Source organism: Sander vitreus, chromosome 12 (genome assembly GCF_031162955.1).
Source record: "Sander vitreus isolate 19-12246 chromosome 12, sanVit1, whole genome shotgun sequence".
NCBI classification, from domain to species: Eukaryota; Metazoa; Chordata; class Actinopteri; order Perciformes; family Percidae; genus Sander; species Sander vitreus.
In genome coordinates, this window is record NC_135866.1 from 19,087,824 (window position 1) to 19,106,001 (window position 18,178).

The 18,178-nt window shown below is 42.0% G+C and overlaps 1 protein-coding gene across 6 annotated transcripts in view; it reads right to left on the bottom strand.

Moving 5' to 3' along the window:
* Window positions 1–18,178, bottom strand: part of ankrd12 (ankyrin repeat domain 12) — a 47,389-nt gene that overhangs the window by 3,542 nt on the left and 25,669 nt on the right. For 2 of the 6 annotated variants that reach the window (XM_078264332.1, XM_078264333.1), the window contains 10 exons: window positions 15,494–15,607; window positions 13,227–13,377; window positions 11,723–11,794; window positions 11,216–11,356; window positions 10,206–10,409; window positions 9,613–9,755; window positions 8,252–8,399; window positions 3,350–7,836; window positions 559–657; window positions 179–322 (listed from right to left, as the gene is read on the bottom strand). In XM_078264332.1, coding sequence (XP_078120458.1) covers window positions 179–322; window positions 559–657; window positions 3,350–7,836; window positions 8,252–8,399; window positions 9,613–9,755; window positions 10,206–10,409; window positions 11,216–11,356; window positions 11,723–11,794; window positions 13,227–13,377; window positions 15,494–15,553 — 5,649 coding nt within the window. In that variant the 5' untranslated portion in view covers window positions 15,554–15,607. Of the gene's footprint in view, window positions 1–178; window positions 323–557; window positions 658–1,891; window positions 2,023–3,349; window positions 7,837–8,251; window positions 8,400–9,612; window positions 9,756–10,205; window positions 10,410–11,215; window positions 11,357–11,722; window positions 11,795–13,226; window positions 13,378–15,493; window positions 15,608–18,178 lie in introns of those variants that run through there. The other 4 variants (XM_078264334.1, XM_078264337.1, XM_078264336.1 and 1 more) reach the window with 4 other exon arrangements.

Consider the following 18,178-nt stretch of genomic DNA (forward strand, 5'->3'; position numbering starts at 1 on the left):
AGGAGCAGCAGCCATGGGAAGTATAGAAAGAAAGTGTTTTTTGAACATTAAAGCATGTAGACATGTTCTAGTAAAAACACAAAATACAAGTATGAACCTGAAAATGCTATATAATAGTTGCCCTTTAAGAACTGACTGAAAACAAGAAGAACCTTACAGGCAAACAAAGGACACTTACCTGGACGTCTTGAGGCATGTTGTACACTTCAGCATCCAATAAAACTGTACAGGCACTGAAAGGCAGACTCTGATTGGCTAGTGTTCTTGCTGCCCGGTAATGGACTCGTAGGACTTCCTGTTCATTTGAAACAATCAGTTTTTCCTAAATGGAAAGAAAAAAAAAGTCAAATACATACTGCAAATCCAATATTATATGTGGTAGTAAAACATCTGTAGCAAGTAGCTTAAGCTCTCATATCCTTTTTAAGTCTTCAAGAGGGTATCAAATCGCACAGCTTCAAAATGTCGAGGGTTATCAAAAAAAAAACTGCTAAAGTAATAAAAATGTCTACAGGTACTCAACCCAAAACAAAAAGCTCCAGGAATACAACTACATACCCTTTCAATGCTGTGTTGTAGTCGTAGTTTCATACGGACCACCTCCTGTTGTTTGAACATCTCTTTCAGCTGCTCAGGTAATGATGGAGGTGGAGTTATCTGTTCAAACACACAACAATGGAGGGGGAGACGGTTTAAAAACACTTAATGTTGCAATGAGATGTCTGATGAGTCACAATGCAGAAATCAGTCAGATACATTTATTATGCAAGTTTAGTTTCCCTTTTTTTTAAACTTTTGACTGCATATTTTGTTGACACTATATAAAACAGCAAATAAACAACAGATATTTAAACAGCTTTTACACATCCAAGTAGATTACTTGGAGTTCAGTTCATTTTATTTCTGACAGGAGGTAAACAATTATTTATCAATTCCTTTAAGTTTCTTAAGAAAACAAATTTTGGTGACTGACAGCAAGTCAAGCTCGACTTTGCCAAGCCTTTTGGGTGTATCGTCTCTGGTGTCACAAAGAGCTTGCAAAGAATTAAGAGAATATGAACAGGTAGGAACTAGGGATGAAGCGGTTAACCGATTTCCCTATTAACCGCACTTTAAAACGTCACGGTTAATTAATCGTAAAAGGCTCCGCTACACCAAGTGTTAACTGACTGCAAGTTATGTGTACGAGTGTGTGCAGTTCTTATTTAACCTCCTTGACAACAAACGTTAGTATTTGCGCGCACACACAGCACGTCAGATGCCGTCTATGTGTCTGAGTGACAGTGGCTCTCCGTGGTGGGATAACTTACTGCTGCAATTTTTTAACGTTTGCAAACACCAGGAAAACACAGAGCAGAGCCAGCCCCTGACCTCACAACAGCTGCAGCGGGGAATTCAACCCAAGCTTTTATTGTTTGTTAACGTTGTTGTTAAGGGTTTGTTAGGTTGTTAACGTTACCAGTTAGCTAACGTTAGCCTGTTTAATGTTAACGGGAACGTTACAGTTTACAAGCCTAAACACATCAAATTAAAGTAAAAAATAAAAAAATAACCTTTTAATAAAAAACTTGGGTTCAAATGTTTAAAGGAACTTGCTCATCAGTCTTGTTGCAAATACATCAAGAGATTACAGAGCTTTAGCAGATCCACCAGAGCAGCTTCAAGTGGCAATTGTAGGGTCCCATTCTGCAAAACATATTTTGCTCAGACAGCTTTTTTTGTGTGAAAGGAACAGTCCTGAAACTCGCTACCTGACCACTGAAAAAAAAAACATGCTTCAATACTTTTAAGAGAGCTACCAAATCCAGCAACAAACCAACAAATGTCTATTTTTAATGTAATGTTTTTAATGTGTATTGCTTTATTTGATCTAATCTCTTATGGCGCTTACCCACTGCTAGTACCAGCTCTGCTCGACCGCGGTGCCCCGTCCTCCATTTTCCATTGCAGATTTAGTACCGCCTCATGCGTGAGGCAAGCGTGGCTGGTCGTCATAGCGACGCCGCAGGAAACTGCCGTAACCTAACGCGACACACACACACACAGAACGTCGAAGGTGTGTTGTTTTTGATTCTCGGCATGTGGCTGTTGCCACAGCCGGAAGACAAATTTGTTTCAAAAGAAGCTGGAGGCAGCAAAAAAAAACAACAACAAAAAAACACCGCTGCTAAACTATTTAAAAATGGCAGGTTTGTTCCTTGACATCCCTGGCTGTGTCTCAAACCGCCTACTTGCACACTTCAAAACACTTAGTTTTAAGAGTATAGTGTAGATAACACAAAAAGTCAGTGCACTGAAAGTACCCGGATGACCCCCTAAAAACGGTCAAAAAGTTCAGTGATGGACACTACGCGCACTAAACGAGCGCCATCTTGACTACAAAGCGGAAAGGGGAGGGACCAGGGACGTCGACCGGCAGCTGATTGGACGAACGCGTCACGTGGGCCTGACTTCTCCCGGATTTCACAACGGGCATAATGGCGGCTCGTTCAGAATACGATCTCGTATTTTACGAAAATAGTTTCGAAACGCGTTTCTGAAAACATTTTAAGCGAGAAATAGGCCCTACAGTTGCTTAATCTGTCTGTTTTTTTGATCGACAAAGGTCAGTTTAAAAGATTTTCGTCACATTTTGAGAGGCGGCAAGCCGAGCCGACCGCTCGTCATTTCCGTTAAGTGTTTTAACGTAAATGTTCCTTTTGGGACAATACTAACCATCGAAAGTGGGCACTACAGCAGTAAGTGGTCAGTGCACATTAGCAGTGTACTGACGAAAGTATGCGGAATGAGACACAGCCCCCATCTGTCGCTCGCAATGATGACGCAGTGATTAGTGACGATTCTCTCTGACCAATCAGTAGTCTGCAGGTTTTCACGTCACCTTTTGGTATCGCTTCAGCTCGCTTGGAACCTCGACGGAGACGATACCAAAAAAAGTACACGTTCGCTAGTACCAGGTACTTTTTTTCATAATGGAAAAACAAAAAAGGCGAGTCGAGCAGGTACCATATAATGGAAAAACGCCATTAGTTTCATAAAAGCCCTTCTAGGCACGGGTGTTGCAAAGTAGCATCCGCTATAAACACTATGATACTTGCATCGGATAGCTGTTTTCAGTTTGTCTATTAATACTGTATCTGTCTCTATCAAATAAACCATTAAAAAAAAAAACGTAAATAAAATAACCGTCCTCTCATTTTGAATCCAACATGCTGGAGTACAGGGCCAAAACTATAAAGAGTGGTTTCCTAACATTAGAAGGAGCCAATTTATCTTGTTATACCGTGCAACTAAGAATCTTATGTTCATGAAGTTTTTCCAAGATCTGAAAATATGAAGAAGAACTCACTGTTGGTATGCAGAGCTTGCTGAGCGGGTTCCCATCTAAGAGGTAGGATCCGTTGAAGGTAACATATTCATCATAATACTGTGGTGGCTGGGGGGTGACGCTGCACAACACTTTGCGCTTCTCCTCGATCTTCCTCCGGATGTGCAGGAACTCGTAGTAAGGGTTGGCCCTCTCTGTCTGGTAGGGTTGAATCTCCTCCAGCTTTACAGAGTCTACAATAGCAGCCAGAGACTGCTGGCCTCTCTCCTTCTCCTGCTGAGTCGTGGAGCATAACTGGGAGCTCAGAAATTTAGGCATCTTTCTCTTGCGTGGATGGGGAACATGGACATCCACATCCTCATCTGCAGAGCGAACCTTGACCCTAGCCCCAGAAGAATCAGAATCCCGGTCTCCAGATTGTGGAGAGGAGCTCCTTGAGGCGCTGCAGGTGCTGCTGTTGCTGCTGCTGCTGCTGTCAGACTGAGCTGCCGATTGGACGGTGCTTTGACTCTGTTCTTCTCCAGCTGAAGATGACTCTGGTTTCTCATCGGCAGGAGTCACCTTTATTGGCTCTGAGCTGGCCTCTGCGGTGGATTCAGATAAGTCCTCTGTAGCCAGGCTGCCCTCAACTGATGAACACTCCGTTGTAACAGAAACAGCAGCACCACTGTGCTCTGAGCTCTGTTGTACATCAGTCATCTCTTCAGCCTTGTGTTCAGGGCTTGCACTATAGGAAGATGCTGGGGGCATACTGTCCTTTTTCTCCATCTGAGCATCGAGACATGAAACTGCAGTGTCACTGGAAGGTATTGAGTTCTTGCAGTCTTGGTCATTTACATCCATATCCTCTTGAAACAATTTGGACTCAGTGCTTGTTTGGCTAAAACCTGGCAAGGAATCCCCGGCAGTGGAGCTGGGAATATGCGTACTGGTGGAGGGTAACGGACTTCCTCTATCGTCTGTTCTGAAAGTCTCGGTTTCCATACTCTCGTCTTCTGCTCTATCAGCATTCTCAAGAGGTTCGTCTTTAAGGTCAGAAACATGCACTGTACCCGATTCTGTCTCCTGCACGCTCTCCATACCAGAAACAGCAAGTGGTTCCCTCTGCTGGAGGGATTTTGTGTTTGTAAGCTCTGACAGCTCAGCAGATAGACAAGCTGTAGGAGTCGATGGTTGATCTGAATACTTGTTACTACACTCTGCTTTTGAATTCTCTGTCGGACACTGGACGTCCTTTGCAACAGGAGGGTCCGAGGAGGGAAGAGTTTTCTGCTCTGTTGACCCTGCTGTTGACCCTGCTTGAGAGCCACTGCACTCGGGAAGTGTCAGGCTTCCAAAGATCCTCAGTGTCTGAGGATCTTTGTTTGACATTTGTGGTGTTAAACTACCAGGAGCCCTCCCTTCTATTTCTGTGACTGAATGAGCAACTGAATTCATACATTGTTGTTGAATGTTGAGGCTCTGCTCTGTTTCTGCTGAGGTCTCTCTTGTTCCCAGCTCCTCAGTAGGCTGACCGGGTGTTGGCAGATTTTCAACAGCTTTACCTTCAGTCGATGAGTTGGCATCCTCGTCCAGAATAGCCCTGAGGTACGGAGATTCATGTCTGCTGGGCAGCAGCGTCCGATTACTTTGTGGCACATCTGGAAGACTGTTGCAATCTTTATCGTGAACAGACGGCGATCTGGTAGCTTGAATGACGAGGGAAGACTGGAGGAATGCAGATTGAGAGTCTAAGGCTTCCAGGTTCATGTCAGAGTCGTATTCAATGTGTCTGGGTGTTAATGTTGTCGCCTGACACGAATCCTCTGAGCTAGCGACAGAAACCAAGGACACGGACCTGGACATGAGGCCACAGCGCTCACTCTCTGGTCGGGGTGATCTGGTCAGACAGTTTTCCACAGCTGACATGACTTTTGCGTTGATAGAGGGCAGACTCTTTCCATCAAGCGACATTGTTCTGGGGCTGGTGCCATCCTTCAGGGATTTCTCTCGGTTTTGGACATCAGAGGTTTCAGAGCTTTTTGAGCGCATGAGCTCCTTACTCAGGCACAGTTCAGACTTTGTTCTGTCTTTAGGTTTGGACTTCCCTGGATCTACCAGAGGCCGGTGTTTAAGCCTTTCTCGCTCTTTTTGTTTAATTTTCTCCAGGTGTTTGCGGTGCCACTGCTCAATCTCCTGGTCCTTCAGGCTGAGCATGCGCTCAAAGCTGGTCTGCATCAAGTCATCATTCACAAGCCTCTTCTCTTTGGGCTTGGTGTCTCGTGTTGCTGGTGAGGCTTTTGATTTGGCCTTGTCGGCATCTGTCTCGCTGGATTTGGCCTTGCTGATTTTGGCCTGCTGGGAGCGGTCTTTGTGCCGGTCCTTATCCTTGTGTTTATCGGAGTCTCTGTCCCGGTCTCTCCGGTCGCGATCCTTCTCTGGTGTTCTCACAACTTCCTCCTTTGATTTTGTAGATAAGGACTTGCTGCTCTCGGACAGATAGCTCTTCTTCTCTTCTAAAAGTAATTTCAGATTGGAGCTTGAGGAAAGAGTCCCATCTTTTATTTTATCCCTCTTTTTCCTGTCACAGTCCTTTTCTTTTGAACGATCAGATTTACTATGATCTGCGGTTTTCTCTAAAGGTTTTCCTTTCTTATCAGAGTTGGTGCGTTCCTTTTCCCTGTGATCCCCAACACTATATTCTCTGTCCTGCCTCTCCCTATCAGACCGCTTGTCAAACTTATCTTTACTTTTCCTGCTGTCCTCATTCTTTTTGGTTGTAGATAAAGTTTTCAGTTTCTCATTCTCTTTGTAGTTTTTATCTCCAGGCGAGTAAGAAGAAATGGCTCCTGTTCTTTCTTTTTCCTTCCAACGATCCACTGAATTCTGTGAATCAGCTTTGTCAACATGCTCCGTTTTAACCTTTTTTTCCTTGTCAGGATGCCTTTTCTCCATTTTCTCTGAATCCTTCTCTTTTCCTGGGAGCCTCTTGTCAGTTTTCTCACGTGATCCTTTTTCAGAGAGCTCCAGCTGTTCTTGATCAGCTGTGATCCCACTTATGGGTTTCTCGTCTGTCTCTTCTTTCATGCTGTTGCTCTGCAGCGACTCCTCTGGAATCCGCCCTGAGCCGTGGCACTCCACTCTCTCTTCACGCTCACTCAACTTTGAATCCTTTACCTTCTCCTCTTTACCAGCAGCCTCCTTTCGCTCTTTTTTCACAGCTTTGTCTTTTTCTCGCTCTTCTCTCAGCTTCTTTTCCTTGCTGCTTGAGTGTTTCTCCTTCGTGTTTCTCTCATCTTTGACAGAAGAGGAATCGGAGGTCTTCTGAAGTGAGCTAATGTCTTCACCTTCCTTTTTTACTGGCAGATGTTCATCGGTCTCATCACTTTTGAAAAAATTCTCTTTCCAGAATTCTCTGTCAAACTCCAAATTCCTGTGGCCGTCTTTCCTGGCCTCCTTCTGCCTGTGGCGGCTCCGCTCTGCCTCGTATTCCCTCCTGTGTTTGTCTTTCTCCTTGTGTTTAAGTTTATGCTTCTTTACCACTTTGCCATCTAAGTCGGTCTTCCGTAAGGCACCTTCAGAGCTGTCTACACTGTTTCCTATGCTGCCGTCTTTGTAAGGACTCAAATGACCATCGTCCCCATCTCCACTGGAGTCTTTCTGTTGGTGTTTGCTCTTTTCCTTGTGCTTACACCCCTTGGTGCTGGAGCCTTCGGTGCAGTAGTCTGCCTCCGTGTAGTGGTTGTATTTGACACCGTCCACCGGACATGAGCTGTCACTGATGGAAATGCACAGCTTAGTATTTTCCTGTTTGAGTGGTGTTTGTTTATCTGTCATGCTGTGGTTCAGTTTGGGAGATTTTATGGACGACAAATGAAAGAGGTGGACGGATGAGTCATCTTTCGGACTGAAAGACATCTTGAAGGAGTCCTCCTCCCGACCCTTTTCTGTGCTCTCGGACACGGTTGCGAGAGAGAGGACCAACGTTTTGCTGTTCTCTTTCCCATCCTCTTGGTTTTCTTTGTTTTTATTCTGGCTTTTGCTCTTCTTCTTGACTTTGCCCTTGTCCTTTTGCTCAGCATTCTCCTTTTTAGACCGTGTGTCTGCCTTGAGGCTCTCTGAGCTCTGAGAGCAGGTGGGGGAACTCCTTTTCTCTGAAAGGCTCTCCATTTCATCGCTGGAGGTATCTGAGCTGCAGTGGACACGAGAAGTCTTCTGCTTTTTGGACTTTGTAGAGGAATCGCCTTTTCCACTCTGCTTTCCTGCCACATGATTCCTATCTTTCTCCTCCTTCTCCCGCTGCCGTACTTCCCTGCGAAGAATGTGTCTGTCGCTCAGGGCTTTACTGAAATCCTCCTCCTCTTCCTCGTCCTTGAACTCATACTCATCCAGCCCTGGCACAGACGATGACGCTTTCGTGGCCAGTTTGCCGTCCGAGTCCTTTTCAGTATCAGAGTCTTCCATGTTGTCATCCACACTGGATGGATTGACAGATGGAGGGTCTTCAGACTCTGCAGAGAAGAGAAGACCTATTTTAAAATGATACAATAAAAGTCAATAAAGCACTTTATACTTTCATACAAACACAAGCAGTGATTGAAGATTACATGTCCAACACAGCAACTTATTCCTCTATAAATTCAATATTATAATTTTTCCTTTGGTGACAAAAGAAAGAAAAAAACTGAACCGACAATAACATTTTTAGTAGTCCATATAAGACTGCCAAGACTGTACCTATATTTATGAAACTATATGTAGTCAGAGTAAAGCCCTAAATGCACTGTTGGTTAAGCCCCATCTGGTCCATCTATAGTGAAAATGCATGTACACATCATGCTCTGAGGTGCAGTGGATAAGAATGTCCATTAATATGAACGCTAGTAAGTTAATATGTGACTTTAAACGAGATGTCAGCCAAACACTTCAGCGTTCTCCGCATACCTGAAGAGCTGTCATCTTGGTCCGACAGTGACACCTCTCCCTTTAATAGCTGCTCCAGCTCCTGAGAGTCTGCAACGTCCACCGGGCGCTCCCCGCGCTTGTTGGCCTGGAAGGCGTTACCACCGTGGCGTAGCAGCAGTTTCACAATCTGTATAAAACACAACAGGAATTAAGATTGATAAACCTCAAAACAAGCATCAAGGTTGTAGACAAACATACACAACACAGATTGTTGGAAGTAAAAATGACAAAATGGCAAAGACTTGAAAGTTGGATTTTAAATTGTAACTACTGTACCAGTGTTTTGGCCATATGCAGCATTTAAATTATTGCCGCTGCTCCTTCAGCATTTTATGAAATGTCATGAAGTCGTGATTACAAGACTCCGAAGAGCTGTCTGCTCCACTGAACTCAAGCAAATGGTCGTCCGTTCTCTCTCATTTTCAGGTTAGTGGGGATGCATACCGCTCAAAACCAACATGAACATTTCTTTATAAATGTTCACTCAGTAGTCTTGTTGCTAAACTGTATGCAAAATAAGCGGTGAATCATCTGCTTCACGTAACGTTATCTTAAGGTACCGTCTGTGTGCTAAATGTTTCCTTTGCGGTGGTTAGCTAGCAAATAAGCCCACTGACGGCAACATTATTGTTCATATTTTGGCACAATGTTTAGTAATGACAGAAGTAATGGTCATAGTCAGTAAAAATGTGATCCGAGATGCAATATGTAACAGGAATTGGTCATTAGCTTTGTGTGATATCTGTAAAGTTGAACAGCCTCACAGTAGTAAAACAGATTTTATTCTGATCCAAAGACTCTTTTTGTGAGAGAAAGGACATTATATCCTGGAATGGAATTGTAAGACATATGATGCTTTTGAAAAACGATTGCAAATAAGCAAACTGTTGCTAAAAAGGAACTACACGCTGTTTTTACTTAGGTAACGTTACTGTTGACAACTTTTTTCAGCTGTTTTTTCAGCATAATCTTCATATTAGACCACACGCTCAGGACTCGCTGCCAACCTACATTTCATTTTTGGACATCTACACTGTAACATATTTTTTCTATGTTACAAATGTAGACATGTCAGACCTGTGAAAAGACAATCAGAATTTTTTTATGTGTAATTTACTTTTTTTTTAAAAAAGGTGCTGTACTCAAAATACTGAAGAAAAAAAAAAGCGTGCAGGGATTGCCTCCATACGGCTCTCGCAGACCATTACTCCACTATATCTTTACATAGTAAACATTTGTTTACTGCTATATTACTGTAATGTTCTGAATATCGGGTACAGGCCCTTTAAGTCTAAGTCCTACATTACTGAGGCTGGACAAACTTCAAGTGAAGCTCTTACATCTTTATGCCCGCTGCTGGAAGCATCATGGAGTGGCGTGTCATCATCCAGACCCTGCGTGTTCACCTCTGCACCTGCTGCTATTAAGACCTTGGCCACATCGTAGTAACCAAGATTACAGGCTTCATGAAGAGGAGTCCAACCTGGTGAGAACAGAAAACAGAAAACGGCAACAGCGGGAGTTTAAAAATGTATGAACTAATTAAATCCAAATTTTCAAATTTTTAACTAAAATGTATTTCTGTTGGGAGATAAGGCAGGTAGAGTGATTTAAAACTACACAGAAATGAAAGTAGAAACAGGTTCAAAGATGGGGCTCCTGCCCACCCTCCTACCAGTTTCTCCGAGGACCCACCATATTCATATATTCTATATGTATGGTGTAATTTTTGAGCAATCTCTGGCACAAGAATTTCCTTTGGGATTAATAAAGTTCTTTTTTTTTATCTTAAGATGCACACTGATTTGAGGATTGATATTATCGCATGAGATATCAACTTCAAATGAGCAGCTGTTGTCCACTTCATGTTATTAATAGCTACCATACTGACACAATGAAAGCTGATAAATGATCACCTCCCAAGGCATCGTACCTGCAAAGTCTTTGACGTTGACGTCAGCTCCCAGGCTAATGAGCTCTTTAACTTGCTTGGCGTCTCCCCGGATGGCTGCCATGTGAAGAGGAGTCTCCCCTCGCTCGTTCCTCTTGTTGACCTTGTCCTTCTGTCGAGACGAGGCACTGCTAGGGACTTTCTTCTGCACAGGGGTCGTTTGTGAGGGGTGACTGGGAGTAGAGTCTGGACACAGGCAGAGAGAGAAAAGCACTTAATTGATGCTTGAAGCAAAAGGTTGAGATAACTACCTGAACTAATGTGCAAGGCACTGGATTGTGTCGCTGAGTGGCCACAGTGGAACTGGTTTTCCTGAGAACTTGAAAGAAAGTGCTCTGTGTGTGTGTGTGTGTGTGTGTGTGTTTCAGTAGGAATTTATTAATAGAATAGTTCAACATTCTGGGAAATAATTTGCTTGCTTGCTGGAGGAGAAGATCGATAGCAATCGCATATCTGTACGGTAAATTTTAAGCTATAGCCAACAGCTGGTTAGCTGAGCATAAAGACTGGAAACAAGGGGAAACAGCTAGCGTACCTTTGTCAATTTTCTCATCTAACTTATGGCATAAGAAAATAAGCGTCTTTCTTAAAATGTCAAACTGTTCCTTTAATAAACAAAGCATTCAATTGAGCAACCACTGTGACACTTGTTTTACTAAAAACCTGTGTTTACTTGTCTCTGTGTTTGTATTTTCAGCATGTATGTACTGATTGTCCTCGTCTTACAACTACTTAGAACCTATTATTTACAAAAATGATCTCAGTCAACTTCTCTGGCTACATATTTGATAGCAACAGCACAATATCATTGGGAAATATACAGAACAGCTTTCATTCCAATTGAGCTACATTAAAAATGAGACATTGCCCTATTCTCAAACAACCTTAAATATTAGAGAGCATGTTTGAAAATCGCTAAGAGGCATGACTCACAGTAAATATACTCTGAGCCATGTTGAGGATGTGGTTAAGATGAGAGGGCAGGCACAAACCTGGACTGTTGGCAGTCATCTGCATTAGAAGAGCCATCTGTTTGCGTTCTGACAAAGGATACCCAAACAAAAGGTTGGGAGCCTGGGACTTTTTGCCCCCAGCCTCCTTTTTCACCTTCTTTTTGTCTGGTACATCTTTATCTGCAACACAACCAAGAAAGATTTTAGAGAACAGTCCCCCCCAAAAACTCTAGCAGCAATTTCATCATCACAGTGACACCATTTTCCTCTTTCCTTTGTATCTGTTGAGAACGCAGAGAAACAGATGACAAGTATGAGGTTTGAAAATAGGGACAAAAAGACAGCATTCTCTTAAGCCAGCCAAGTGCCCTGCCTCCGTCGGTTGTTACAAAACACAGACATGCGTGAGCTGTAACAGTGGCAGTTGGGGGCGAAAACACACACACGTGCATGTGTGTATGCATGTTAACAGCAGCATAGTGGCACAAAGTGGGTGACGTGACTTGTAGAGGCCACTTGGGCTGAGGATCGGGCTGCAGCGATTACCTGCGTATATCCTGCAGGGAGGCACTAATCTCTCTCCCCAGGTCTCACTCGACTGGCCTGGGTCTGAGTCATCTACAGTGCAAAGCAGAGAGGATGGGGAGGGGGAGAGAGAGGTGGGAGGGGAGAGCAAGGGGGGGGAATGTGGAAGGGTGGGAAAGCACTGCATTAACGCTCACTCTCTTTCTCACTCTCTCTGGCACCCTCCTCTCACATGTACTCAAATACAGACAGGCACAAAGGCAGACTCACACTCCACACACAGATTATGAGTCATGGCAACACAGGAGACAGGAGAGGAGATCTGATCCGTCTGTGGAGTCATTACTTCCCTTTTTCCCAGAGTTGCTCAACACAGGACCTGAGATGGAAAAGCTGCTGGAAGGCAAAGCCGCCCTCCACGCTAGTTAAGCTTTATAACCTGCGCAACATAAATTAAACTCAGTGAATTCAAAATATAGGGTTCTCGTCTCTTAGAATGACGCAGGACCACACAATGAAATGCCCTACAGAGGAGATGAAGGCAAATCTACAGGACCTTAAGCTGTCTGTAAAGCACATTACTGTACTTAATTTACTGTAATTATGGCTGTATGATACACTTACCTATTTTTAGTGCTCAAATCTGATGTAAACACACAGTTAAACTTCTAACTAAATGACAGAAGCAGAATAGTTTATTTACACAAGTAAGAGAAGTAAGATTAAGACTATGTTCAAAATTACTCCAATGTGAAGCTGAGCAGAACGGGTATAATAAAATAAGAGAATTGGTATAATACGATACAAATATAACGTTTTATTTTCTAAAAAGTCTCTAATTTACAAAAACCGCTGACACTGTAGTCTTTTGCAAAGGTCACTTAAACAGCAGTAAATAGATCATTTTTTGGGAACTATTTTCAGTGGTAGATTAATACACATTTGGTGCCCTAGGAATTTACAGCAACCGGATGGTATATGTGGGACTGAGTCAACAAACTACCCAGTGTGGCTTATTGATGGTTTTTTTGACAAGATTGGAGGTTTATTACAGAGCGGAATAAAGAGGCTTTTGGCTACACAGACAAGATTTGTTGACAATGTCACCAGTCTTATACTTCAACTTAAAAAAACAAGACCGCATATCAGGAACTAAAGACAATCTACTTTTATATGTTAAAGAAGGGTCAGGTTCCCTAATTTTTATTTTCATAAGAAAGTCAACAGCCAAAAGTCAAACATAACTACATTTTTTAATAACGATATTTCTCCAAATTTGTGTCTTCCCAGTCTTACAATACAACTTGGTTTATATCTCGTTATTCAACACAACAGGTCACAACTTCATAAACACGGTCAGATATTGATCCTGATGCGAAACAAGTCGAAACCATTTGACCTAGAGACGGTCCCTAAAGAAAACGTTCAACAACAGGCCACTGGGGGGCAGTGTGACAACATGGCAGTCAGCCAGCAGCATGGCTGTTGAAAGAAGGAACAGGGAGGAGCAGCAAAAAGCTCTTACCTGTGTCTGAGTCTCGCTCCTCGGTCCGGAGCGGACTGGTAGTGAAGGAGAGCTTGCGCTTCATGGAAGACTTGGCTTTCCCTTCCTTCCCCAGCAACTCACTCCGGTCCAGCTTCGGAGTTTTGGTGAAAGGGGACAACTTGTCTTTGCTCTGTCAGAGGTGAGGAGGAAATAGAAAATACAAATCAGGCAGTTGAAACACGGCAAAGGTGTGGCAATATTTGTGAGTCTGTGTGTGTGTGTGTGTGTGTGTGTGTGTGTGTGTGTGTGTGTGTGTAAACAATACAGTCATAAAATGAGTAAATAAAATGAGGCGGCCCCATTTAAAAAGATTTGTTAGCTTGAAAACAAAAGGGTGGAGCTAACCGTGCAGGTAGTATTTCAGCTTCCTAAAACATGACACTAACATAACAAACATAACATAATAAGTGCAGATGATTGAATAACACAGTGTTGTGTCTCTGCAACATATTGTTTGGGTCCTGCAGGCAGCAGGTTTGCCTGCATGACTCAGTAACATTTTATTACCAATAAAGGTCTCTGCCAAGTGAAGAATAAAGGTCAGGAGTATTTTTTGTTTGTTTGTTTACACAGAAATAAAAATGCGAGAGAAAGAAGGTACTAAGCTTGTTTAAGTGTGAGCATTTTCACGAGTGCAAGTCGAACTCCCAGAGTAGTGTTAAATACTAATAGACTTATTAAATTAATGGCTTTCCTTAAGTCTGAAAAAACACTAAGACAGACAAGCTGCCCTTTACACTCACATTTAAATATTTCATGTTGAAACAAACATTTCACACATACATTAGATGTTTGAATACAAAAAAGAAACTAAAGCTAGCGACATGTTGAGGATGACTTTTGCAGGTCTAACAAATGATTGAATCAATACTAAACTCCAGGTCTAATTTAATGAAATAGAGGACTCACAATGAACTACATACACTGAACACAAACTTGATTATACACAGAAGCATGCTTAATGAGTATTGCCACACTGAGGTTAGTTACATTTCTTATGGTGGCCAGTCTGAGCCATACTTAAGCTAAAAACACAACAACTCCCACTACACACAACAGAAAATGTTAAATTTGATCCCTCCCACATGCAGCTGCTACTTGCTTTTATAAATATAACTTTTTACAGCATCAATTAAAATGTTTTGCATGTGCATGACGAGGCTATCTGGATTCTTCTGTAAAAAGAAACCAATAATATCTGCATTAACACAATGTCTTACAATTATGGTTACTGGGTTCTTGCACTCTGAATTGCAGACAAAGCTTTTCCAGTACCAGAATGTTAGTGAGCTGCACTTTGGTGCAGTAAAATACATCTTTGGCAGGAGGGAAAATGTCTGCAGTGTGATGCTTCTTTGATCTCAGTGAAGCAATGTGCCAGCTGTGCAAAGCTGAAGTCCCAGGCAGTGTTAAAAGTAGAGGAGGGTTAAGATGAGAAGCACTTCTGCCTTAAAAATAAAAGCTGACATAAACTGTCGCTCTCATTTATGAAGAAAGGGATACATACATAGTGTTGGTATAACAATATGGGAGATAGGATATTGTTAGATTACTGAATCACATCTGATCAAATCACATTAGCATCAATATAAATGTATGGCTGTCAGAGCGCAGTAAACTTTATAGTAAAATTAGGTACAGAGAATAGTTTAGCTAGGTAATTGTGGACCCTGCCAGCACCAATATGTGCATCTTAAACTCATATCTAGTGAGTGGGTAATGAGTGTGTTTACAAGTCGCACTTTGCGTTGCAAAGACATTTATAAAAATGAAGGAAAACATATCACTATGACGAAACAAGAGAGGACCAGATGTTAAAAAGTGCCAAAACATAAAACGCGCCCTCTGTTTAATCAGAACTTCCCTCAGAGGCATCTTGATAAAAAGTCAATCTGCTTCACCATTTCAGCATCTCGTAGCTCTCCATGCCAACAGTGACTAAGCCAAACTACTAAATCACAATTAAAGTACTCAAAACACAAGTCACAGATAAGATGACTTCGGATCCAGAACAGTTTCTAAATGGATCTTGAGGTTGAGACTGTTTTATAAACTGATGTTTCCAAGATCAAGAATGAACTTTGAACCTCCGTTTTAATGCCAACATAAACAAAAAGTCACTGAAGTGCTCCGGAAAAGTGGAAGTTTGAACATCTACATTTCCATGACTACTGATAAAGATTATGTAATATGATCATCTTACTTAAGTGTTGTATTCAGTCTATTCTGTGTCTGTGCTCACATACCTTCTTCCCCGCCTGCTTATCCACCATGGCTCCATCTCTGTCGCTCCCAGGTTTGGCCATGGTGTGGCACCTGACTAGCTGTGACAGCTAAAACGCCGTAAGTTCATCATGCACCTGGAGACAGAAAACGGCAGCAATGAGAAGGACTTCAACATTGCCACTTAAGGCTTGGTGGATGACTGGCCCTAGTGTTTCTTTAGACTTGGTGTAAACAGGCAGTGACACTGGCAAGAAAAAGAGGCATGTTTAAATACAGGTACAATTAAATTCTTCTCAGTGACTGTTTACAGGCTAGGCTTTCAGCAAATGTATGCATCACAGAGGAAACACAGCTAAATAAAGACAAATCACTTAACCCCAAAGAGGAGTGAAATGGCAATGAAACGCCACTGCTACAAAGCGTTACACAGCTTCCAGTTTCAGGATGTACGTTGAGTAAGGATCAGCAATCAGGGATTTTTTTATTGAAATTTCCATTCCACTTCTTTAGACATACCCTAAAAAAAAACAGGCAGGAAACAACTACACAAGGAAGCATGAATCACAGCTTTAGGGACTCTTAAGCTTCTGAGAGGAAAACGTCCCCCCTGTATGTTGTCACTATGGTCTACTCATCAGTGTAACCAAGCTTCTCTCTGATGTGGTTTATGTCAGTGTAGTAACACACACAGCAGAGTCAACGGGGGCACTGTGGGCGCCTGCAGTGACTGGAGAAGGTATAACACTTGCGCATGAAGCCGACATGGCATGTGCCAGTTATCTTGTCACATGAAGATGGCCGTTTTCAGTCACAAGATCCTCTCTCTTGTACTTTCAATGAACTTTCCCTGCTCTCTCACAAACAGCATCCCATCTGATTTTACAGAAATAGCATTACTTGAGTCCAATAAAAGTACCGCAAACAGTAAACTTTATATTAGGAAACCTGAGAGCCACTGATAAGTTATGAAACTGCCTCCAAAATGAATGGGATAGCCCCATTACTCATTATGCATCAAATTACTTTACTATAATCTATAAAAGAACTAACATGTTTATTTTTAGTATTTTCACACAGCAAACAGGACTTCTACTGGGGGTGACCCACTTTTCTAAAGAGCAAAACATTTTCCAATTCTGGGGATTTCTTCTGATCAGAAGTGAATTTCCTCTATCAGGGATGAGCGCGGTTTTTATTAAACAATTAAAGTAAATCGATGAATCCTTTGCTTGTCTTTTTTTAAACACTGGTTCCAGCTTCTCAAATGTGAATATTTTCTGTTTTTGTAGTCTTTCATGACAGAAAATTGCATATCGCGGGCCCAAGTTTGACTCCGACCTGCGGCCCTTTGCTGCATGTCATTCCCCCTCTCTCCCCCCCCTTTCATTTCTTCAGCTGTCCTGTCAATAAAGGCCTAAAAATGCCCAAAAAAGAAAATTGCATCTCTTTGGGTTTTGACCTGTGGGTCGGACTCTTGGAAATTGTAATTGTCATTTCTTCAATATTGTTTTTAAAATTTTATAAACCACAAAATGAATAGATTAATTGAGCAAATAATTGGAAGATCAACCAATAATGAAAATGTGTTTTGCTACCCTCGTTATATTAAATATAAAGTAACTCTTAAAACTGTCATGTTTTTAATTAAGATGTATTTATTTATTTTTTACTTACGACATTGTATATCACGAGTTTTTGTAAAGTCGAAATCACGATTTGAAAATGAATATTGACATAGCTCAGCCTGGTAAGCCACAGCTTTTGTTTTTCTTTGGGCCAGTATACATGTAAGGGATCAAAACTCATAGGACAAGGGCAGCCACAATGTCAAAATGACATGCCTGCTAAACCAATAATGAGAGCATCGTTAGCAAGCCTGCAACTAACAAGCATTTTCCTTCAATTAATTGTTTGGTCGATAAAAGGTCAGAAAATGGTGAATAATGCCATCACCAATGCAAGGTGGCGTCGTCATACGTTTTGTTTTGTCTGAATAGAAAGCCAAATTTCTATAGTAATTTCAAAATTCTATTTTGCATTTCAGAACTGTTTTTAAGTACATATTAACAATGGAAAGCCATTCTATCAGTGTATCTTAATTGGGAATCAAATGAATGCAAAGAAAGTTATTTTATGAACTTAAGAAAAATGTGTGAATCTGTCATTATTGCACAATTCCTACAAGTACCTAACCTAACAGATGTAACACTAACACTTTGCTTATACAGTACAAACAAAATGGTCCAAAAACCAGATGCCACAGCAGGACATTTGTAACCTTTACATTTTTCTAATAAGGAATGTAACAATTCTCCTGGACAGAAAAGGGGGTGGACAATGTCCCAAATGACAAAAATAGTCAAAAAAACGATACCAACAACACAGTCCTAAAACCGTATGCGGATATACATAGTCAATATAGTGTGCAGTAACTTCTAAATAATTGTGATTACTCACTGACGTCCAGTGATCACCGGTTAATGAGACAGCGTTTGCATCACTTTGCAGCAGTTCCACTGTGGCTGCTTTCTCCGTGTCATACAGGCTGTGTATGCGTGAAACTACTTAAGTAAACTTTCCGTTCAGAATCTTATTGGCATCCATTTCGGCGTCTCGCACTCGTCATCCACTCAAAACGTTACGCTAGCCTACTACTCTTTGGCCGGCTCACAAGCCCAAACAAGTGTGTGCGCACGGTGTGCGGC